This window comes from Elephas maximus, chromosome 8, assembly GCF_024166365.1.
Source record: "Elephas maximus indicus isolate mEleMax1 chromosome 8, mEleMax1 primary haplotype, whole genome shotgun sequence".
NCBI lineage: Eukaryota > Metazoa > Chordata > Mammalia > Proboscidea > Elephantidae > Elephas > Elephas maximus.
The window spans coordinates 93,307,774-93,333,572 of NC_064826.1; the positions used below are offsets into that span (position 1 = coordinate 93,307,774).

The following is a 25,799-nucleotide window of genomic DNA, read 5'->3' on the forward strand; positions in this document are numbered from 1 at the left end:
AACTATATGAGGAAGTGTTGCCAAATGCTGTGGATATCAGAGAAGGACAAGACAAGATGCTCAGAGGAGAGGCCAATGGCTGCATTTCTCAGGTAAAGCTTGAAGAATATAGCTCTCCAAAGCTCACCCAAATGGAAAAAAATACCCAGCATCCATTATTTAGTAAAGCAGGAAAGGGTGGTATGTGTTGGTATAGGGAGCTACCCTGGGCCCTGAAAAGTAGCAGAGGAAGAGGAGTTGGCTCATAGGCATGCCAAGAGATTGGATGGAGGATAGAGACTGAATTGTGAGCAGCCCGACAGCTCAAGCCTACTGTTGCCTGGATAATCCCACTTAGTTTAGACCCCTGTTCTGGTTTCTTCTTGGCACAAATCTCCTGCAAATCGCTGGTCTAGAAAGAACTCATTTCACTCAACAATAGTAAATAATAATAATAAAATGAAGAAGAAGAAGCTGAGAAAAGAGGAGGAAGGAGAAGAAAAACAAGAACAACCAGCACAGAACCTATAAAAAGGCACCTTGAGGGTAACAGAAAAAAGAATAAAGAAACAGAAAAAGACAAACAGATAGGAACACTCACCAAGTGAATGACAATGATGGCCAAACATATTGTCATGAACTGGAAGAAATTCCTGAAGTTATCAAGAACAAAAGCTGGCAGAACTCAACAAAGACAGGGAAAATACAAATAACACAGAACATGACATAAAAGAAGATCGCACTGGAGACAGCACGGAAGAGAATGGAAATGGAATCATGGCCAAAGTGTTAAAAAAAAAAAAAATTATGAAGAGGCTGGAAGAATATATTTAATATTAGTCAACTTTGAATTCTGGGTAAAAAATTAAATGAGATAAAGAAGAATACTTTATAATGATAAAGGGCACAATAAATTATGAAGATCTACCAATTTTTACCAATTAGACTATGAATCAAATAACACAGGCTCAGCGTTCATGAAGCAAAAATTGCACAGCATAAAAATAGAAAATAATAGAAATCCCCTTAAGCTCATGATAGATCAATTTTTTAAATGGCATACAGAATGCTTGATAACATAATTAAAAATACACCTGATGTTCTTGGAACTCTATATCTTCCTTGTAAGTAGAAAATAAATCTACTTTCCAAGGTCGTGAATATTCACAAAAGATGATTATATTGTAGGTGACAAACAAATTTCACAATAAATTCCAAACAATGAAAACATTCTTTCATCACATTTCAATAAGCCACAAATTAATTACAAACCTAAAGAGCAAAGAAACCTATCACTGGAAAGTTATAAACAAAGAAACAAAACAAACACTTCTCTCTGAAGCAACTCTTGGGTAAAATTACAGAATACTAACAATGGTTGTGGGCACCCCACGTTCCAAAACCTATGAGATTTATGATAAGCAAATGGCCAACTCCTAACATTCCATTTATTAATATTAAATAGGCAAGAAAGAAAAGAAATGAATTGAGCATCCAACTTAGGGAGTTAGCAAAAGAGCAAAATAAACTCAAGCAGAAGAAAGGAACTGATTAAAATGGAAATACAAATGGAGGCATTATAAAACAAAAGAAAAACAATAAAAAAATCAAACTATTAGCTAATATCATAGAGAGATTACGAAGAAAACACAAATACATGAAAAAAGAAAGGGAAAGGAGGAAGTAAGGAAAGAGACAGAGGAAAATGAAAAGAATTTTAAGGGACTTGAAAAATATAACAACATACAGCAATACAAAGGAAATGAACCTCGAGGCTCTTACAACAAGATATATTTACCATGGAGGCAAATGTATACTTCAATAAAGTCAATATTTCATTCAAAAGCACCCTGAGGCAGTGGTTTGGATTTTGTAAAATGTGTTCATAAAACTGAAGATGTAACTTACTCCGTTAGCACAGCGTGGGCGGTCTGGTCCATTGGCGCCAAGGCTATGCCCTTATTTTGAAATACAACCCAACTTTCCAAATGTAATTTTTAAAAGACTCTATAGTCCCATTGAGATTTCTCCTTTGAACTTTCCAATTTAAAATCTATAGTTAAGTGCCAAGGCAACAATTCTCCTACATAAGTTACTTACTGTGGTTGATGGCATCTGGGTTAAAATACTAAGTCAATGAAAATAATTTACTGAATCATAATTACTAAAAAATAGTTCCAGTCCAGTGACTTAACATTCAGTTCCCAACAGGCAAGAAATTCAATATGATTATTTTCACATTGCCTGTAGCACATTTTTATTCAATTTGAGCATATGTATATGCAAACAAGGTTTCTTTTATGGGAGAAATGTTCACATACTTAATTTCTCATATTCACTCTCTCTTAATTAAAAAAAAAAAAAGGGGGGAATCACTTCAATACCTCAAACTTACTTGAGTTAGTTAGCTGTGATCTGTCATTTGGCCATGGACTATAGAGAGTGTTATTATAAAAGCAATATCGAAGAGCGCATATGATAAGGGGAATGAGGATTTGGAAAAAAATCCTCTCACTACTATTAGAAAACTAGCTTTTGGAAAAATGACTTGAAATAAGACCTTCATTAAGGATGAATTTGCCATCGTCCTTGTATGTACAAAACAGCCAAACCTGCACCTCTCCAGTGCCCTGAACACCGTTAAGTTCCCTTTGAGAACTAGTGTGTGATACCAAGTGACAGCAAGGAGAAAGGCCCGCATGCTGAGCAGGGCACCTGCTGGTGTGTTCATAGGAAGCCTACGGGTGCGTGTGTGCTTGTGTTAACGTGTACCCATAGACAGAGTGAAGGAGACGCACGGCATTTAGTGTTGGGAGAGCCTTAAGAACACATCTGGTACACCTTTTTCCCAAATCCCCTTCCCACCAGCCCCCAAAAATAAATCACGAATAAGAACATAGCGTCCTGAGGGGTGACTTGTAGTCCCAGGCTACAAACTAGTTGAAGTAAAAACGCCAGCCGATGGCCTTCTGGTCTTTAATATGCTGTTAACTCCAGCTCTACTTCATTGCCAGATACTGCGTACAGCTTCGGGGGAGAAAAGGGACAGGGGATAGACAGATACTTCTTACAATTTCTCCATTCAAACCAGAATCACACAGTAATTGGCTCCCAAAAATCTGAGTAACCAGTGAAAGAGAGTAACCAGACAGTTCACAAGATGAATTTGAAGTTGATGTTGGTAAGTGGTGTTTTATAGAATCTTAGAGGACTCTGAATATACACTGTGAACTTCCTTTGTTAAATTAATAAAAATATAATTTAAGTCTCACAGTCTCCTTGTCCTTTTGCCTTCAACCTCAGGGCCTCATGTTCCAAAGTAGATACTTTAACGGCAGCTCTCATGGAAATGAGGTGAGCACACATGCCTGAGCGTGGGGATACGTCAGTCTTGGTGCTGTACGTGTCTTGCCCTTTTTATGCCTCTAGTTCTATGCACCTTTTCATTTTGTTTAAATTTTAAAGTCATGCATACTTATTGGGGACCATGACTATTCTTGTAGCTCTGAGTCTCAGGTTGCAATAAGTTTAAAAATAATTGAAACAATAATTTCTAGAAATGTCTTGACCCCAGATTGCCACACCTGGCTTTGGAGTTTTCCAACATGGGCTTGTCTGCTGGAAAGAAACAGTCCCACCAATTATAATTGAGACATGAGTTAAAAATTAACACCTTAATCTCACAGGGTAAAGCCAAAGTGACCACCACTTTGTCAACCCATTTAAAAAAATATATAAAAGGGCTCCTCGAATGGCATTTTAACAAAAAACTGCTACAGGGGAACGCTTTTTCTTTAAACAAAAATCCATAGCATAGTAAATGCCATAATGATCTGAGAAGCAGAAATTAGGTAAGATTCAAGCATTATAAGACCAGGAAGCTGAAGAAGCTATAAAATTCTCCTCCCTACCCCCTCACAAAATTACTATAATCTCAATAGTGCTTATATCATAGCATTGCTGAAGTATAAAAATCAGACAATGTCTGATGATGACTAACTGGATAGTACAGTAACAAGTTACCTGTCTGAAGAACTCTTCCAGAAGTGACATTGTCCAGCGATGATGGAGGTCCCATGCTTTTGCTGGATGGCTAATATCTGCTGTGTGCAGCATCAGGGATAAGGCTTTTGGCTTCTCAATTCTGTAAACCCAAAGGAACCAACACATGATGATTGAACCCTTCAGAATCTCGGGAAGATTTGGAAAAAAACAAAAAAAACAGTATTTTTTAAGCCTTTTCTCATTGTCCCGTCTCAAACCCCACTCCAACTGAAATCAAAAGGACAAAGTGAATCGAAGAGTTGGTATCTTCTTTTTATTTGTTATTTTGCATTGACTGGACCTTTGAGAACTTAGTTTTCCAATGGGAAATATTTTAAATTCTAATTGGAGTAAACTGTTACTTACTGGCCCTGATAAGAACATACCTAATTGTGATATGCAGTTCTCTTGCCTTCTCCTCTGAACATCACCACTTTATGAGATTGCTCATTAAAGTTACGTTCAAGGAAATACCTCTTTAAAAGTTCAATGACATGGCCAATACCAGCTCAAATGCCTATAAACACACATGATGTCACAGCCACTCACGCTTCTGGCTGCTGCAGAGCAGTCTTCATTGCTTTGATTTGCTGGAAATGACAGGACATATCTGTGGCCATCACCATCTCAATGACCAAGGTCCGAAACTCCCTTTCAGGGACACCCCAGGAAGAAAAAAGGAAGGATGGAAAAGATGAAAAGTATAAATTAGTTCATTTTTTGTCACTTCTAATCAAAATCAATTATCTCTGACATTTCTAATCTATTTTGAGCTTTTTAAGTAGGCTTTTCATGAGGAATAAATGAAGGTTAAGGTTTAAGAAGATCATTTATTAGAAACACTACATGTAGAATGCACATATTATTTGGAAAACTAACTCAACAAAATTCCAATGAAACTGAAAAGTATAAAGCATGCCCTTCTCAACTGACTCAAAGTTCTAAGGGACAATTTGAAAATGATCTTAAGAAGCAGGCTGATAATTCGTATTATATTTTTGGAATAGCTATGCTACTCCAAAAAAAAAAAAAAATCTACTATAAATTGAGTTTTATTCAATTCATCAGTTTGAACAGTTGAATACACTTTTGGAAACACCACCACAGTCAAGGTACAGAATATTCCCATCACCCTCTCAAACCCCTTGCAGTTCATCCCTCCCTCTGTCAGCACAGGACCAGGCAACCAGTGATCTTTGTTCTTCTGTCACTGTAACAGAGTTGGCATTCTCTAGAATGACACACACACATACAATAAAAAATGTGTTGGGCTTTCCTCATTCCGTATGACTTTTTGATTCATCTATGTCCTGATTCATCAATGGTTCATTTGTTTTTATTGTTGAGTGGTATTCCACTGTATGAGCATAACACTATTTATTTATTCACCAGCTGATGGACATAGGGTTATTAGATTCTCGTTTTGGGCTATTATAAGGGGGCTATTTTTTTTTTTTTTATGAACATTAATATTTTTTTTATATACAATTCTTTGTGTGGTCTTATGTTTTCATTTCTCTTGGGTGAATACCTAGGAGTTTATAGGCTGGTTTATAAGATAGTTGAGTGTTTATAAGAAACCACCAAACATTTTTCAAAATGGTTGTATTGTTTTACATTTCCACATACAGTGTACGAGTTTTCGTTTTTCCTCATCTCTGCCTACTTTTGGTATTGTCAGCCTTTACTTTCAGCCATCCTAATGGATGTGTAGTGGTGTCTCATTGTGGTTTTAATTGCGTTTCCCTGATGACTGGTGTTGTCAAGTTCCTTTTCATGTGCTTATAGGCCATGTTTATATCTTCTTTAAAGAAATGCCTGTATCAAACCTTTTTTATTTGTTAAAGCTGAAATGTTTGCCTTCTTATTATTGAGTTGTAAGAGTGCTTCATAGGTTCTCCATATAAATTTTATGTAAGATATGTATGCTGTGAATAATTTTTCTGGTCCAGTGGCTTTTTTTTTTTTTTTTTTTTACAGCTTCTAAAGAGCAAAAAGTTTTTAATTCTCATAAAGCTCAGTTTGTCAATTTTGCTTAAAGCTTCATGGTTTTTGCATCCTATTTGACAGACTTCTGTCTATCCCAAGGATTTTACTATGTTTTCTTCTGGAAGTTTTATCATTTTAGCTTTTACCTTTAGGTCTATGATCAATTTTGAGTTAATTTTTGAGTATGGTATAAGGTAAGGGCAAACATTATTTTTTTCCCAAATGGGTATCCAGTTCTTCCAATATTATTTGCTGAAAAGATTTTTCTTCCTTTACTGAATTGCTTTGACACCTCTGTCATAAATCTACAGATGAATCAATTTTCGAACTCTCCATTCTGTTTCATGAATCTGTAGGTCTATTCTTTCACCAATAAAATACCTTCTTGATTACTGTAGTTTTATAGTATGTTTTAAAATCAGGTAGTAAGTCCTCTAGCCTTATTCTTTTTAAAAATTCTTTTGTTTGCATTTCTATATAATTTTTTTAATAATCTTAGCAATTTATAGCATAATTTTGCTGGGATTCTGATTTGGATTGTGTTGAATCTATAGCTAAATTTGGGAGCACTTGATATCTTAACAATACTGAGTCTTCCACTACATGAAGCAGAATCTCTCTCAATTTACTTAAATCCTCTTTAATTCACCAATGTTCTATAGTTTTTAGTGAACAGGTGTTAATATGTTTTTTTACAGCTACTCCTAAATATAGTATATTTTGTGTTATTGTAAAAGAATTTATTTTATTTCATTTTCCAATAGTTCGTTGCTATTTTATACCTTTTTTAAAAAACATTAACATTGTATCCTGCGACCTTGAAAAATTCATTATTAGTTCTGGAAGCTGTTTTACAGATTCTTAGGATTTTCTACTTAGTCAGGTCATCTGTTAATGTAGACTTTTACAGTGTTGATGAGAGTTGTCTTGTTCCCAGTCTTAGGGCAAAATATGCATGATTTTACAATTAAGTATGGTGTACGTTTTTCACAGGTGCCATTTTATCAAGTTGAAGAAGCTCCTGTTTCTATTTTTCTGAGAGTTTTTACCATGAATGAGTTGAATTTTGTTAAATGTTTTTATATATTGAAATGATCATACACATTTTTTTCCTTTTTTAACATGTTGAATTATATTAGAGCCAGTGGCACAGTGATTAAGAACTTGGCTGCTAACCACAAAGTCAGCAGTTTGAATTCATCAGCCATTCCTTGGGAACCCTATGGGGCAGTTCTACTCTGTCCTATAGGGTCGCTATGAGTCAGAATCGACTCAGTGGCAACGTTCTTTTTAAAAAAATCATATTAATCAGTTTTTGAATGCTGAATTAACCTTCAATTCCTGGGATAAACCCAAATTGGTCACAATCTATCATCCTACCTATATATTGTTATATTCATTTTTGTTCATATTTTGTTAATAATTGTATAACTGTTCATGCGATGGTCTCCAATTTTCATTTTTCTGTAATGTTTTTGTCAGAGTGTGGTATCAGAGTTATGCCTCATAAAACAAACTGGAAAGTATTTCTTCCTCTTTATTTTCTAAATAAATTTGCATAAAGTTATTGTTATTTCTTCTTTGAATTTTTGATGGAGTTCACTAGTGAAACTATTTGAGACTAGAGATTTCTTGTCAGAAGATTTTTTATGACAGGTTCAGTTTTTCAATAGACATAGGATTAGTCAGATTTTTCTGGCTTTTTTCTTATTTAAATATTTTTAGGTTCCATTTTAATGTATCCATTGAATTTTTATCTATTATTAGCTATTATTGTTATTTTTTTAGTGGTTGCTCTGTGGACTACAATATACACCCTTATTTTTCACAGTATACTTAGGGTTAATATTGTGTCATGTTTAATCTTGATAACACAATACTGTAAAAATATTGCAACAGAATAGGCACATTTATTACAACTAGCCATCCTTTTTGTTGTCACATGTATTACATCTTCTTATATTATAAACCCCATAAGATGTTGTAATTTTTGTTTTAAACAGTCATATGTTTTAAAGAAACTGAATAGCTTCTTGAATCTGTACAACTTTATCTTTCATCATTACTGGGGAAGTTTTCAACCATTGTTTCTTCCAATATTTTTCTGCCCCATTGTCTCTTTCTTTTTCTGGGACTCCAATAATCCTTATTATTACTAAAATATTGTCCCACATGTACCTGATTTTTTTTTTTAATAATTTTTATTGTGCTTTAAGTGAAAGTTTACAAATCAAGTTAGTCTCTCACACAAAAACCCATATACACCTTGCTACACACTCCCAATTACTCTCCCCCTAATGAGACAGCACACTCTGTCTCTCCATTCTCTCTTTTCATGTCCATTCCGCAGCTTCTAACCCCCTCCACCCTCTCGTCTCCTCTCCAGGCAGGAGATGCCAACATAGTCTCAGGTGTCCACTTGATCCAAGAAGCTCACTCCTCACCAGCCTCCCTCTCCAACCCATTGTCCAGTCCAATCCATGTCTGAAGAGTTGGCTTTGGGAATGATTCCTGTCCTGGGCCAACAGAAGGTCTGGGGGCCATGACCACCGGGGTCCTTCTAGTCTCAGTCAGACCATTAAGTCTGGTCTTATGAGAATTTGGGGTCTGCATCCCACTACTCTCCTGCTCCCTCAGGGGTTTTCTGTTGTGTTCCCTGTCAGGGTGATTGTTTATCTTTTTAATCAATCTTTTTTCTCTTACTTCTTCAAACTGGATAACTTTTCTTAATCTATTTCAAGTTCATTGATTCTTTACTTTGATATTAAGCCTATCCAGTGAATTTTAAATTTAGATATTTCATTTTCAGTTTTAAAATTTCTATTCAATTCTTATTTATATTTTCTTTTTTTTTTTTTGATAATTTCTTTTTTCATTACAGGCGCATTTTCCTTTACCTTACCGAGCATATATATCATAAAAAAAATATATATCATAGCTGCTTTAAAAGACCTTGTCTGATAATTCTAACATTTGGGTTATCATGGGGCTTACATCTGATAATTGTTTTTTCTCCTGAAAATAAGTCACATTTCCTGTTCTTTGTATGTCATTTAAATTGCACCCTGAACATTAACAATGCTATGTTGTAGAGACTCTAAAAAACCCACTGCCATCGAGTCGATTCCAACTCATAGCGACCGTACAGGACAGAGTAGAACTGCCTCATAGAGTTTCCAATGAGTGCCTGGTGGATTTGAACTGCTAACCCTTAGGTTAGCAGCCGTAGCACTTACCCACTATGCCACCAGGGTTTCCGTAGAGACTCTAGGTTCTGTTATATTCCTCTGAAGAGTGTTCATGTTTCTGTTATCAGGCAATTGATTTCTTTAGACTCAAAAAGCAAGCTTTGCACAGCTTCAGTGAACAACAATCAGATCTCAGACTGCTTTCAGTGTACCACACAAATGCATGGTTCAGGAATCAGTCAGAGACTTTGGCAGAGTTTACAGACAGAATTTGAGTGTTTATTTGGCTCTCTTTCTTTTTTTGTACAGGTGTTTTTGTACATTTTCTATTGGTTCTCCCTTTTTTTAATTTAGTTTTTTCTTTTTTTTTGTATTGTACTTTAGGTGAAGGTTTACAGAACAAACTAGTTTCTCAGTTAGTACACACATTTGTTCTACAGCACTGGTTAACAACCCCACGACATGTCAACACTCTCCCTTCTCAACCCTGAGTTCCCTATTACCAGCTTTTCTGTCCCCTCCTGCCTTCTAGTCCCTGCCCCGGGGCTGTGCCCCTTTACTCTTGTTTTTTTCCATGGGGCCTGTTCAATCTTTGGCTGAAGAGTGAACCTCAGGAGTGACCTCATTACTGAGCTGAAAGTGTGTCTGGCGGCCATACTCTCAGGGTTTCTCCAGTCTCTGTTAGGCCAGTAAGTCTGGGCTTTCTTTTTGAGTTAGAATTTTGTTCTACATTTTTCTCCAGCTCTGTCTGGGATCCTATTGTGATCCCTGTCAGTGGCTCTCTTCTTTCTGGGTTCCACCTAAGTCTCCAATATCCCTGGTTATCCCAAGTTCTTTACCCTGATTCTACCAACCAGAAAGATGGTGAAGTTTGCTTATTTTATGTATTATTTATTTATTTTTTAGTTTTGGCTACCTAGTGCTGTTGCCTTGACTGAGTCTGACCTCAGGATAAAGTCACAAAAACATGAAACTCACCTCATCCTGTAACTTTCTCCAAATTCTGGCACCCTTTTAAAATCTGCCTGCTTTTTTTCACCCTCTAGAGCTCTCAAGGAATTGCTTTCTTTGTAGTTGATAGGTATTATTTGCAGGAATATTCGTTTATTAGTAGCCCATTTGGCCTGCTGAAAGTAGAACTCCATGATATCCCACTTTCAAATGTGTCTTAGGCTGGGTTCTCTAGAGAAGTAAAACCAGTGAAATACATATATATATACACACACATACACATACATATACACACACACACACACACATATATATATATATATGCAAAGAGAGAGAAATTGAGATTTGTCTCAAGAAAATGGCTCATGCAGTTATAGAGGCTGGCAAGTCCCTAGTCTATGGGTCAGGCATTAGGCTAGAGGCTTCTCCTGACTCATATAGCTGCAGGGGCTGATGAACCCAAGATCAGCAGGTTAGATGATAGGCTGCTAACTCACAGACTACTGATGCTGGTGAATTCCAAGACTGGAAGGCAATACAGCAGGTCACAGGCTCAAGTCTCAACAACGGAGGTCAGATGATGAAATGCCAGATGCAGGACACAGAGTCAGCAAAAGCCAATGAATTTTGCCAGAAAGATTATACATATTGGATGCAGGCCACGTCTCTGAGGAAACTTCCCTTACAACTGATTGGCTGATCACATCAGATCCCATCATGGAGGTGATTATATTACATCACAAAATGGAGGATAATTATATCATTAGTTTCCAAATTACATCATTACATAACTCCCAAACCACTGAGAACCATGGCCCAGCCAAGTTGATACACAACCTTAAACACCACAGTCTACCACTTGTCAACTTGGCACCTGTACGCATCACCTTAAATCATACACAGTCTCTAAACAAAGACAATTACAAAGTCATACTTGCACCTTACATGATACAACTAGCATGAGTACAACCAAAAATGCACTAACACATTTACATCTTAGATTTTTAAGTGAAGAAAATAAAAATATTTGATATCCACATACAAAGAAGAAATACTCGTAACAATTACAGTCCTCCTTTCTGCAACTGGTCACATGGTCTAAACTGGTATTTAGAACTACCTTCTTCCAATATCCATTCCGTATTCCCTTTGCCCTCAGCAAGTACTTCAGCTGGTCATTCTTTGCCTGGTGGGGTGACCCAAACATTAATTCCTGAGGGGCTGGGCCATTAGTAGTCATGTCGGAATTGGGTTGCTGTAGTTTTCCACTGACATTAATCACAAGGCTTGGTAGTACTAAGAGACGGCCTAAGGGATTTCCAGTCTTCCAGACATACTTTATCTCCATTATGTAATATCAATTCAATTTCCTCTTGATAATCAGGATCAATCACATCATCCAATACAGTAACTTCCTTCTTTGTCTGCTGATTCAGAGACATGAGGAGCCCAAAATTGCTGGGTGACATTCCTAACTTACAATTTAATGGAATCAGTGATATGTCTCCTGGAGGAACCATTCTTCCCTTTGGAAGTAAGACTTCTAGACCTATAGAGCACAGGGTCATGGAGACAGGAAGTAAAAAATTTTGTAAATGGGTAACTAGGAGTACTAGTGAATACTGCAACTTCGATTTCCATCCCTTGAATCCTGGACCCCTGAATTCTGGCTATGGGAGAAATAGCACTATATATTGGATGCTGGTTTAGAGTATATATACAGCCTCCTGGAGAACACTGCCCTAACCCTACAATGTACTGATACCTAGCTGGCACTGTAAACATGTCTTCAGAAGGCCAGTCCATCATTCTATCAAGCCAGCTGCTTCAAGATGTTGGAGAACATGGTCAGGACAGTGAATTCCACAAGCATGGGCTAATTGTCACAATTCATTTGCTGGGAAGTGAGTTCCTTGATCTGAGGTGATGCTGTATGGATTACCAGATGATGGATAAACCATTATGCAAGTCCACAGATGGTAGTTTTGGCAGAAACACTGAATGCAGCAAAGGCAATCTGTGTCTATTCCAGTAAGAACAAAATGTTGCCCCTTCCATGATAGAAGTGATCTAATATAATCAACCTGCCACCAGGTTTTGGCTGATCACCTCGAGGAATGGTGCCATATCAGGTACTCAGTGTTGCTGGCAGATTGGGCATTCGGTAGTGGCTATAGAGAAGTCGGCCTTGGTGAGTGGAAGTCTGTGTTGCTGAGCCCATGAATAGCCTCCATTCCTGCCACCATGGCCACTTTGTTCATGAGCCAATTGGGCAATGAAGGGAGTGGCTGGGGAAAGAGGATGATCGGTTCCCACAGAACAAATCATCCTATCCACTTGATTGTTCAAATTCTCCTCTGCCGAGGTCACCCTTTGCTGAGCATTCACATGAGATACAAACATCTTCATTTCTTTCACCTATTCAGAGAGGTCCATCCACATACCTATTCCCCATACCTCCTTGTCACCAATTTTCCACTCATGTTCCTTCCAAGTCCCTGACCATCCAACCAAATCATATACTGAATGAAATCAGTATACAATCACATACCTGGCCATTTCTCCTTCCAAGCAAAATGAACAACCAGTTGCACTGCTCAAAGTTCTGCCCATTGGGAGAATTTCCCTTCACCACTGTCCTTCAAGGAGGTCCCAGAAAGGGGCTGTAGTGCTGCCACTGGCCACTTCTGAATGGTGCCTGCATATTGCACAGAACTATCTATAAACTAGGCACGAGTGTTCTCTTCCTCAGTCAACTGGTCATAAGAAACTCTCCGTGAGGTATACGTGCAGATTGGGAAAGAAGGTAATGTGACAAGAGTGGGCACTTGGGTTACTTCTTCATTCAACTTACTTGTGCTTTCAGGTCCTTTTTGGGCCCAATCTCATATATACCACTTCCATTTAATGGTGGAGTGCTGCTGTGCACATCCAACTTTATGACTCTGTGAGACAGACAACGCCGAGTTCATGATGGGCAGTTCAGGTGCAAGGTGACTTGGTGGGCCAGGGTGAAGTGTTCAATCTCTGTTAAGACCCAGTAAAAATGGTTTCTCAAATGGAGAGTAGTTCTATGCAGAGGATGGCAGGGTTTTGCTACAAAATTCTAAGTGTCTGTGCTGTGATTCACCAACAGGGGCCTGTCAAAGACTCCAAACAGCATCTCTATCTGCCATCGACACTTCAAGCACCATTGGATCAGGCAGCATATGACTCAAGTAGCAGAGTCACTTACACAGCAGCCTCAACCCATCGCAGAGACTTCTCGGCCTGGGCCCCACTCAAAACTAGCAGATTTTCAAGTCACTTGATAAACACGCTGGAGTAGCACAGTCAAATAAGGCATAAGTTACCTTTAAAATCCAAAGAGGCCCACCAGTTGTGGCAGGGGGCAGATACAATATCTTATCCTTCACTTAAGAAGTAATATCTTGACATGCCCCAAACTACTGGCCCCCTAGAAATTTCACTGAGGTAGAAGGCATCTGCGTTTTTGTCTGATTAATTTCCCATCCTCTAGTGCACAAATGTCTTACCAATAAATCTACAGTCATTGATACGTCTTCCTTATTAAGTCCAATCAGCATAATGTCCTCAATGTAATGGACCAGTATGATATCTTATAGAAGGGAAAGGCAATCAAGGACCCTGCGGACTAAATTATGACATAGGGCTGGAGAGTTGATATGCCTCTGAGTTTGGACAGTGAAGGTGTACTTCTTGCCTTGCCAGCTGAACGCAAACTGCTTCTAGTGTTCCTTAGAAAGTGGAATCAAGAAAAAGACACTGGCCAAATCAATAGCTGCATACCAGGAACCAGGAGATATATTAATTTGCTCAAGCAATGACACCACATCTGGAACAGCAGCTGCAATTGGAATCACCACCTGGTTAAGTTTATGATAATCCACTGCCATTCTCCAAGATCGATCTGTTTTTTGCACAGGCCAAACAGGCAAGTTGAATGGGCATGTGATGGGAATTACCACCCTACATCCTTCAAGTCCTTGATGGCGTTGTAATCTCTGCAATCCCTCCAGGTATGCAGTATTGTTTTTGGTTTACTATTTTCCTAGGTAGCGGAAGTTCTAGTAGTTTCTACTTAGCCTTTCCTACCATAATAGCCCTTACTCCACATGTCAGGGATCCAATGTGGGGGTTCTGCCAGTTGTTGAGTAAGTCTATTCCAATTATGCATTCTAGAACTGGGGAAATTACTACAGGATGGGTTCAGGGACCCACTGGATCCACTGTGAGATGGATATGAGCTAACACTCCACTAATAACCTGACCTCCACATGTCTCCACTCTGACTGGTGGGCCAAAGTGACATTTTGAGTCTCCTGGACTTAGTGTCAATTCAGAACCAGTATCTAGTAATCCCCAAAAAGTCTGATTATTTCTTTTTCCCCAGTGAACTGTCACTCTCTTAAAGGCCTAGATCCTTTTGGGGAAGGCTGAGAGAAAGATTAACAGTATAAATTTTGGGCATTGTAGTGGGGTCCTTCCGCAAAGGGATCCAGCCTTCCCTTAATTCAAAGCATCGTGAGTCTATAAACTGGCTCAAGTCTGGCAATTGATTGAGAGGCCGTGACTGTCTATTTTGGTGAGTCCAGTTAGACTTTTGTTCACTTGGCCTAGAATTCTTCCACTTGTACTTTCAAGTAAATATTTAGTAGATTATACTAACTCACTCCTAAGGTCCCTATTTTACTCCTAGGGACCCTATGACTAAGTAGCCAATGCTTTAAATCCATATGAGTCAGACTATTCTGATTATTGCTTTGACTCCACTGTCCATTACGGTAACCATGCCCACCTTGTCGATGGAGTGCCGCCACTTGGCCCCTACCACCAAGGGGTCCAATCAGCTCCATTGTAGTAAGGTGCCTTAATTCAGTTAGAACAGTTCCCACTGTCAAATCTGACTTCCATAAAATAGCAATCACAGCAGTCTTCAAGGATGCTGGCGCTCCATTCACAAATTTGTTTCTCACTGGTGTGGTAAAAGGTGTGTCCTCTGGGCATATTTGTAGGTCTATGGGTCTAACCTGATAAATCCACTCTAACATGCCAATTTCCCTAACCTTTGGATGTTTTCTTCCATAGTATACCAAGACAGGTCAGGTACTTCAATTTGATTTAGTATAGGCCACTGCATAATCCATGCTCCAGTGAATCAACCAAATAAACTATTAGATCCTTCCCTAACCTCTCAAGCTGAAACAATGAATGAAGAATCTGTGCTTAAAGGACCCATATCAACAGACTCAGACTGATTCAACTTTAGGTTCCTTGCACCATTATTCCACACACTTAAAAGCCATTCCTACACATATTCTTTAGGTTTCTGTTTACACATATTAGAAAAGTCAAGCAGTTCTTTTGGAGTTTGGCATACCTCCTTCTGGGTCACACTTTCTTTTTCACCTTTTAGGGTTCACTGGGACTTAAGTCTAGTAGTGGTTAAGTGCTACAGCTGCTAACCAAAAGGCTGGTAGTTCAAATCTACCAGGCGCACCTTGGAAACTCTATGGGGCGGTTTTATTCTGTCCTATAGGAAAAAAAAAAAAATTTTTTTTTTTAATAGGATCGCTATGAGTTGTAATAGACTCAATGGCAATGGGTTTGGTTTTTTATGGGTTTTATAGGTCTAGAAGCAAAAATGGGTGGTGGAGATGTGTTCTGAGAACATTTAGCAAAGTCTTGTAAGGGCTCTGCCTCAGGTGATGCCCAGGAAATGACTCAGATGCCTCCCTAGGCAATGACTCAGATGCTGCCCCAGGCAGTACCTCGGACAAATGCTCTTCAGACAGAGCTGGGTTAATCTTACCAGATGGGGGTTGAGAGGTTAATGGTTTTACTAGAGAGGGTAGCTTATTAGGCAAAGATAGAGTAATCTCTTCAGATGGGAGTGACAGGGCTGGTTCTGTTGGCAGGAATTATTCAACAGAATTTAGGGGTTCAGAGTCCCCATCTTCCTGATTATCTGCCCATATGTTCCCATCCCAAGTTTCAGGATCCCATTTGTTCCCAATCAGTGCCCTCATTTTAACATTAGACACCATTCAAGGTCGAGAATTCAACTGACGTTGTAATTCAGCCACTCTTACAATAGGATCCTGGGTTTGGTTTTCGGCAGTATCAGTTCTGTCACTATAAGAAATAAGGCTTTCTTTCAGGGCACAAAAGGCAACTTTGAGGTCATTTGTGCAGTGCTTGAGCTGTGATTCTGAAGCCCTGAGCTCATCTTTCTTACACCAATTTCTCTAGTGAAAATAGAATCAACCAACCAGTCTCCTTATACTGGTCATTCTGACAAAGCTGTAGAAAAACATCAAACATGTGATCACCCAGAGCCTCACTTCTCACCAACACTTGATCTATTGGTGGTGATATTTTGTATATTTCTATTACCACCTTACACCATGGATTAGCAGTACCCTCTTTACTACTGGAAACAAAGTCATCAACATCTTTAAGACTAACTAGACTTGAGAACCAATTTAGAAAACTCACACTTACAATTTTGTTTCTCTAGAACCACCCTAGCTACCAAATGTCTTAGGCTGAATTCTGTAGAGAAGCAAAACCAGTAAAGCAGATACTGAGAGAGATTTATCTCAAGGAAATGGCTCACGCAGTTGTAGAGGCTGGCAAGTCCCAAGTCCATGGGTCAGGTATCAGGCTGGAAGCTTCTTCTTACTCACATAGCTGAAGGGGCTAAAGAACCCAAGATACGCAGGTCAGATGGCAGGCTCCTGGCTCACGGCCTACGGAGGCTGATGAGTCCAAGATCAGCAGGTAAGATGGCAGACTGACTCACTGGTTGCAGAGGTGGATGAATCCCAAGATCATGAGGCAATACGGCAGGCCACTGGCTCAAGTCCAAGAACTGGAGGTCAGATGATGATGAGCCAGGTACAGCATCCAGAGTGAGCAAAAGCCAGTGAGCTTTGCCAGAACATCTATATATATTGGATGCAGGCCACACCCCCAAGGAAACTCCCCTTACAACTGATGGGCGGATCACATCATAGGTGATTACATTATATCACAAAATGGAGGATGACTACATGATTACACAACTGCTAAATCACATCATTACATAACTGCCAAACCACTGAGAATCATGGCCCAGCCAAGTTGGCACACAACCTTAACCATCACAAAATGCAATAAATATCTGGTAACACATTTATTTACAAATATCCTAAAAAGTCTAAATCAATTTTGTTGGTCAATAAATAAGTACGTAAAATTGTTTTCTTAGAAAGACATCGGATACTAAACGTAAGTTATCTATGGGTTAATATGCTTAACTGAGAACTCTAAATAATAAGTAAATATTTTTATTTTATGATATAATACCAACATCTTGATGTACAGAATCTACAAATTAATAAAATATGGTAAAACAATAAAATATTTTAAAAGCTATCCTTGAATAAACACATAGAACACCAACTCTATGTAATTTAAATAATAGAATCATCAACTACAGTCTTTTAACATACAGAATCCCACAAAAACAAGGTGTAGAAACAAACCATAGCATTACAGGTCATAACTGAAGAGAAGTTTCCACTAAATTGGACTATCCCAATTCCTGATACACTCCATGATTCTAACTGAATTATATTTCACTATCTCGTTGTTGTAATAAAGGGAATGCAGGATAAGAAAAGTATATGAAAACTAACATATAAACAGGTTTCACTAAACTGTACTTTCAAATGGCTCATTAGACTTTTTTTACACTAAATTCACCAATATTTTGCTTAATCATTCCATTTTTTATTGTTGAATCATTCAGTTTTATAACGTTTTGATCATTCACAACCGGCACTTCACAAGTTCCCACCAATAAAAATGGAGAACTAAAGATAAACAACCAGTATGGCTGCAGTCATGTGCTCCAGTGTGCTCCAGGAGATGCTGGGTTTAGATACTGCCTACTCCAGCTACAGTATAGTAGACTATAAGAGTGAATGTAGCTTATGATCATAATACAGTTGAAACACAAATAAACCTACTCCTCACTTATCGACTATCTCATTATACAATATTTCACATTTACTGCAATAGTAAAAAATCTAGTATCTGACTATTTTGCACATTAACAACGTACGTCTGCCAGTAATAAACACTGAAGTGTGAATCAGAGCAACACTGGCTCTGATGGTTAAGGTTATATGTCAAATTGTCCAGGCAGTTATGCAATGATGCAATTTGGCAGTTATGTAATGATGTAGTCATCCTCCATTTTGTGATCTGATGTGGTCATTCTCCATTTTTGTATAATGCCAATTTTAGCATAACAATTTGGTCATTGGAACCTAACCATGTTGGTAGGTAAGGTGCAGGTGTAATATAGTTAAATTTTGGGCAAAAACACAGTAGGTACAAAATCCACTACAAAAATATAGATAACTGAGGGAGTATATTTATGCTTCGAAATTAAATTAAGAGGCAATTATGCCAGTTTTGGAATACTTTACTTACTTGCCAGTAGACCAGGAATGTATGCTATCTAAACAAACTCTCGTACAAATCCTTCAACACCATGATGCATCTAAATATGTGTGATGCTGTTCTCTGCCATATTCAAACTTTTCATTATATCTTTATAAACATTTAAACTGGATAAAAGGTTTCTTTTTTCATGAAGATGTTCACTGATTAACTGAAATGCTCTGCATTTTCCAGATACTGGCTGAATCCATAATTTTCCAATAAAAATCCAAGCCAAATGCCCCCTGTGTTTTAACAAACTATAGCTTCATGGAAACTCCTAGCCACCTCTTACTAGAAACCAGTTTCTCAGATACGTTGTTTGATAAGGCTTATTTCTCTGAATCCTCGCATAATGGCTAGCACATATACAATAAACAGCGTGTCACTTATCTAAAATGTAAGCATTGTTTGAGTTATATGGATTCAGAGCTTCGTAAGGATTTAAATGATTTTGCCTATAAGTTTTGAAACATCTTGACCTATATATAAACCTACAATGATTTGCAGGCTTGCTAAATGCTTAGCATTTTAAAGGGATTGTCTCATTTATTATAATCCTAACACATTAAATAGTAGATCTTATTGTCTATTTTCTAGAAAAAAAAAAAGTTTTAAAGAGATTGAGTAATGTAACCAGTGTTATACAGATAGTAAGTAAATGAGTCCATATTCAAACCCAGGTGTCCCTGAATACAAAGCCACACAATGTGATTTAGGAAGCAGAATGAAGTACTAAGTATTGGTTTTGATTTGTTTTGTTTTTAAACATCTGAATAATTTCCTTAGCATATTTAGACAGATTTTTAAGAAGTCCAAATATATGATAAAAAACAAATATTATGTGGTAAAATTCAGATTTCAGAAGCTAAGATAAAATTAACACAAGTTTTCTATGGCACCATACAGCAAATGGTCCACCTACACTCGGACACCATCAGAAGTTGGTTTTCAAGTAGCTCAATTGGCATAACATAGCTAACAGAGAAAATATTCTACATTCTACTTTGGTGAGTAGTATTTGGGGTCTTAAAAGCTTGTGTGTGGCCATCTAAGATACTGCACTGGTCTCATCCCATCTAGAGCAAAGGAGAATGAAGAAAACCAAAGACAAAAAGGAAAGATTAGTCCAAAGGACTAATAGACTGCAACTACCACAGCCTCCAGCAGACTGAGTCCAGCATAATTAAATGGTGCCCTGCTACCACCACTGACTTCCCTGACAGGGATCACAATAGAGGGTCCCAGACAGAGCTAGAGAAAATTGTAGAACAAAATTCTCACTCACAAAAAGAAAAAAAAAGGCCAGGCTTACTGTTCTGACAGAGACTGGAGAAACCCCAAAAATATGGCCCCTGGACACCCTTAGAGCTCAGTAATGAAGTCCCTCCTGAGGTTTACCCTTCAGCCAAAGATTAGACAGGCCCATAAAACAAAATGCGACAAAATGGGCACTCCATCCCAGAAGCAAGGATGAGAAGGCAGGAGGAGACAGGAAAGCTGGTAATGGGGAACTGAAGGTCAAGAAGCGGAGTGTGTTGACACGTCGTGGGGTTGGCAACCAATGCCACAAAACAATAAGGAAAAAAAGGAACATGTGGGTTTTCATATATTCTTTCTTGAGAATTTTTAGCCCAATACTGGATTATTTGACCTAAACTGTTTTCACTTCCTGGTCCATTAGTAGAAAAGCAATGAGAAGATGGCCAAAAAAGTTTTTGGTACCTAATCATAACATTCTATAGCTTCTCTTTACATATATTTGAATATTTGTGGTAAGAAAAAGTATATAGAGAAAAAAGGAGCCCTGGTGGCACAGCAGTTAAAATGCTTGGCTGCTAACCAAAAGGTCAGTGGTTCAAACCCACCAACTGTTCCATGGGAGAAAGTTGTGGCAGTCTGCTTCTGTAAAGATTACAGCCTTGGAAACCCTATGGAGCAGTTCTACCCTGGCCTATAGGGTCGCTATGAGTTAATATCAACTCGACTGCAATGGGTTTGGTTTTGGGTTTTGGTTTACAGAAGAAAAATTGCATTAAAAATTTTAAGCAGAGTATTATTTCTTCAAAAGCAGCATCTTTCATCTACCCTTCTTAGTTTCTTCCCTGGCCTCCAGATCTCTCTCGTCTCATCCTTACCTCCAGTCATCCTTTGAGAGGTTGATCAAAATATTCATTTCCTCATCTTCTTGTAGAAGACGATAGACTGCACTTAAATGGTGATTTTCCAGTACAGACCTATCGTTGTACAGAATGGCTGAATCAGATCTGCATGGAGAGCCAAGAAAAATTGTTTAGGATGCTAAACAACCAGGCTTTTTCGGGTAACTTTCCCCAGGCTCGCACGCACCACCTCTCTTTCCTGTGTATGGAAATTATCTTTGCCCCATGCTGTTTATATCAACCAAAAAGTTAAAACTAAAACTAACATTTCTTGACACAATTATCAATACATATATGTAGCATATTTTAATGTCAATATGTTAATGTGAAATACGTGACGTATTTCAGAATTCTCTGAAAGCTGCTTTATAACCAGATCTCATTTACCTGTACCAGTTACAAAGGTGATTTTTTAAAAAAACGTGGGTAACATCAAACTTCCTTGTATTTTCTGGAACATCTTTAACTTTTGATTTTTATTTTATTCAATCGATTCATTTGTTCAATTATTTTAGCTGTACTTCTATGAACACATACCACCTGGTAGTAGCTTGATCTTAACATTTTGCCATGCAAAAGTCAGATATGAAAACTGACAGTAAAGAATATAAGGATCATGTAAGACAATTGTCAGTCACTTTCTCAAAGACCATTGTGCAACCAAACGTCACTAAGCACAGGGCTGTATAAGATTTTAGTGTCTTTAATTTAATGAAATATTATGAGAGCTTATTTTTTTCTCAACACGGAAACTGTGTTGCAGAGATGTAAAGTGACTCCTTAAAGCCCCACAGTGGGCATGTGGCAGGGCTGGGGTGAAGCTACGTCTGCCAGTTGGGCCACTGCTCCTCAAGATGACCTCCATCTGTCACTGGCCAAACTTTGGAATTTGTGTAGCATATCTTTAAAGTGTTAGGTTTAACACTCTGTCACTCAAAGAACAAAAAGGACATGATCACAAACTTAGTTTTCTGAACAAGGATCACATGAGCAAGATGCTTAGGATAAAATCTTATTAAAGAAGGCCATGTTTAAATTTCATTCCAAAGCAAGCTTAACCAAACCCCCTGGAATTATTCTATTTCTATGGATATAATGGAGTCCCTGGGTGATGTAAAAAGGTAACACACTCAGTTGCTAACCGAGAGGTTGGAGGTTAAGGTCCACCCAAAAGCAACTTGGGAGAAAGGCCTGGTGATCTACTTCTAAAAAATCAACCACTGAAAACCCTGTGGAGCATGGCTCTGCTCTGACCCACGTGGGGTTGCCAGGAGTTGACTTGATAGCAACTGGTCTGGATATAACACAAAACCTGAAAATCCAGAGGTGAAAAGATCTGCTCTTCTATCTGTTGAGTAGGTCAGGCCCTAACTGATGTGTAGTTTGTGACAATGAGCTATTTTCCACCTCCTGTAATTAAGCTCTTTTTCTCTGGGTTGCGACTGCCTTTGATACTGGTCTCTAGCCAAGATCCATCTACAGCTGTTCCTACTCCTCAGTTCCTTCAGTAGGGATATCACTGTGGTTCTCCGGCCTCAGAGCAATGGTTCCACTCACAGATACACATTAAATAAGTTACTCCATGGAACTCCCTGTATTTACAGACCTTGGAACAGAACCACAAAAGACTGCTTCCCAGCTGTTGGGACTATTCTATGTGAAGAGGTAAGAGGTGGGAACTGAAGTGAGCCCAGCTTAAGTCCTTTGGCTGGCTTCCATTCCATTGAAATCCTCCTTCTAAACAAGGATCAGATAGATGCCATTGTCTTCTTTCGTATAACCCATAATTAAGTGCTGGGTTCATTAAATATGTGTAGATTGATTTAATGAATATAAACCTATTTAGGATATGGCTCTGCTTTTGCAAGTGAAATCCACAGTTATTTAGTGTTAAACTCCCACCTCTGCCTGCTACATTCTTTCCCTTACCACTTATCCCCAAACCCTAGCTTCTATTGATGTCAAGGCCCAATTTAATCCTACTGTCAGATTCCCTCCAGTTCCATATCGTGGTCTTAGGAGAAGGTATGTTCTAAAGCCGGGAGAGGGTAGGTAAGCCTTCACGTTAATGAAAATCACCCGTGGCTGTTACTGCTCACCTAGAACTCTATGCTGAGAAGAATATTAAGGCTAAATCCACAGCTTGGCTAGAAAAAGATACAAAATTAGTGATGTCTGTTACAGATCACGAGGTTTAGCTGGGAACGCCTGAACCCATATTTACCATCCCTGACAAAGGTTTGCATTTACTTAGCAGTTCTCTGGGAGGATGCACCAGTTGCCTGTGGTGGAAGTGGCCTGCCTGAGACAACCTAGCTTTCCAAACCCTGTGCCAGGGAGGGAAGTAAGCACTGGACAGAGATGAAGTCAAGGAGAATGAGAAGAGTGTCTCACCAGAACCCTAGAGATCAGAGAGTATAAAAAAGTAAGAAGGCTTAATTCATGTTAATACCAACGCTCCAGTCATCGCCAATCTTCACTGATTTCATTTACCTATCTGGGCTTTTATGTAAGCTGCCCTGCATTCTCTTAGAAACAGGCTGAGTATGCATAACACATCAACAAACAAACAAACAGTTAGCACTAGAATAGAGGAGGAAAGGACACCCAGTTAGGTTTGAACAAAATATGATTAGAAGCAAATGACTTGAACAGCTAGAAGTGTTGACTGAAGTTGCCCAGGCTGATCTCCTGTTTATAAGCTCATTTGTTTCAGAAAGCTAGAATAGACAACCATGCAGAAGAAAGGTGACTAATACCTTTCTGACGCCTAAAATTCTATCCCTGCCCCCTCTTGCCTCTTCTCCAAACACGTCAACCTCCTCACCGAGTTTGAATGTGGAAATTGTTGGTGGTTCCGGTATGCTCGTAGTCATGGATGGCAGCTGAGAAGATGATAGCGAAGATCTCCAGCTCCGTCAGCCAGTTCTGAAAGGGAGATTACAGAGCAATCAGACAATCTGTCTCCAGTTTGCTGACAACACACCCACATCCCTGCCTTTCCGCCCCGCAGCTGGGAAGCTATTGCCAAAAAACAAGTTTTCTGACAGGCAAACTTTTTTTTCTTTGAAGGGTCTGGGGGGACACGTTATTTGAAGCAGCACGCCCAGCAAGGTTTAAAGAGCTAACTAGTAGTTCTATCTTCTTCAAGGAAAAAAGATCCTCAGTGGACCCTCTCCATATAAAGTTTCTAGGTAGACAAAGAAGGAAGAAAAAAAAAAGAGAGAGTAAACATTTCAGCACAACAGTAACAATCAAGAGTAACAGAAAACCTAATGTGTGGTTATGGGAGGAATACCCACTAGAAGGTAGGTAGGGACAAATTGAGAAATAATACAGCCTTCTGCCATATGCACGCTGATGCTGGGAGGAGCCTGTCTGCATGCACACCACCAAAACCTGCTACAGGGCAGTACTCCTCAAAGCGAGTGCCCTGGACCGGCAGCATTAGCAATCACCTGGGAGCTTGTTAGAAAGGCAATGCTAGGGCTCCCAATCCTTATTGAATGAGAAACTCTGGTAGAGGGACCCAGAAATTGGTATTTTAACAAGTCATTTAGGTGATTCTGATGCCCACTAGAGCCTGAGAATCACTGCCATGTTTGAAGTTCCCTTAATTGACTTCCATTTAATGAACTCTGTGGATTCACTGATGCTTCCCATCCCTCTGTAAACCATACAGTCAAAACTCCTATCAGTCGTGACTCTAGAATACCCTTTGGGATCCTCTGCTCATTTTTGTTCCTAGTTGAGTTGATGCTTACAAGAGTCAGTGTGGTTTATTCCAATTCCTATATTGACAAGTTGCACCTGTTGTTATAATTCTGTAATTAAATATGACATAAACCAATAAAACAGGAGCACAAAAATGCAGCTTAAGTCCAATGCTTTGGACAGACACTAAAAGAATTTCTACCAAAACATGTGTGGTAACTGTGAAACAGCAGAAAAAATTATAAAAATTTAGAGAGATTCTGCACTCAGCTTGCTTTACTTTAAAGAAATGAAACCTGAAATCTTAGATGGGGTGGGGTTAACGTAAGACAAAATGAGCACCCAAATCAGCAGAATTCAGAGAAGAGGCCTGAGATCTGAATTACAGATTAGTGAATAAAATACACTTAAAGGAGTTAAGTTCATACAAAATGGTTAAAATGAACATACGTTTTTATGATTCCTCACTTTAACCATTTTTCAATTACTAATTTTGATCCTCATCTAAAAACTCCCTGAGAATTAATGTTTTCCTGAAGATGAAGATGACTAAGGAAAAAATAAACCAACCACATACAATCTATGAAAAAAAAAGACTTTTTAGTTAGGGAAAGAATGAGCATAGAAATAACTCAGAAAAAATATACACACTTTTGAAAATGATTTATTGAAGAATCCAGCATGAAGTATAAAGAAACTCTACGGTATCCTCAATAATATGCCTCAAGAAACACAAACTGATGTATGAGGAGCAGAAGAACATACAGAGAAAACAGACTGAGAAGAAAAACCAACAAAATGAGAGAAAAAGGGTTAAGTAAGATAGAAAAGACTGCAAGAAAACTAAAGTTGCCAAATCTGTACTGCCAAGAGCTTCATCACCAGGGTTCACACTTGCTGAGGACCTCCTATATGGCAGGTTCTATTCCAAGTGTTTTACATATATAAACCTATGTAATACCTGCAACCCCATAAAGGTAGTACTACTGTTACCCCCATTTTACAGATGAGGAAACTGAAGTCTGGAGAGGTTAAGTAACTTACCCAAGGTCACACAGCTAGTTGTGCAACAGTCATACAATATGACTCTAGAGTTCCCATTCATAATCTTTAAGTTATATTCACTTTCATGTGTTCATTAAACCTGGCATAATTATATAGCTATAATTTTATATATTTTTCATGACATTATCCACACACATTTACATACATACCTACATATTTTTAAATTAGGGTAATATCTTCCTTCTCTACCCCA

The 25,799-nt window shown here is 38.5% G+C and overlaps 1 protein-coding gene across 2 annotated transcripts in view; it reads right to left on the reverse strand.

Moving 5' to 3' along the window:
- Positions 1 to 25,799, reverse strand: part of PDE1C (phosphodiesterase 1C) — a 626,169-nt gene that overhangs the window by 90,669 nt on the left and 509,701 nt on the right. For both annotated transcript variants that reach the window (XM_049894061.1, XM_049894060.1), the window contains 4 exons: positions 23,655 to 23,755; positions 20,804 to 20,932; positions 4,573 to 4,674; positions 4,003 to 4,123 (listed from right to left, as the gene is read on the reverse strand). In XM_049894061.1, coding sequence (XP_049750018.1) covers positions 4,003 to 4,123; positions 4,573 to 4,674; positions 20,804 to 20,932; positions 23,655 to 23,755 — 453 coding nt within the window. The remainder of the gene's footprint in view (positions 1 to 4,002; positions 4,124 to 4,572; positions 4,675 to 20,803; positions 20,933 to 23,654; positions 23,756 to 25,799) is intronic.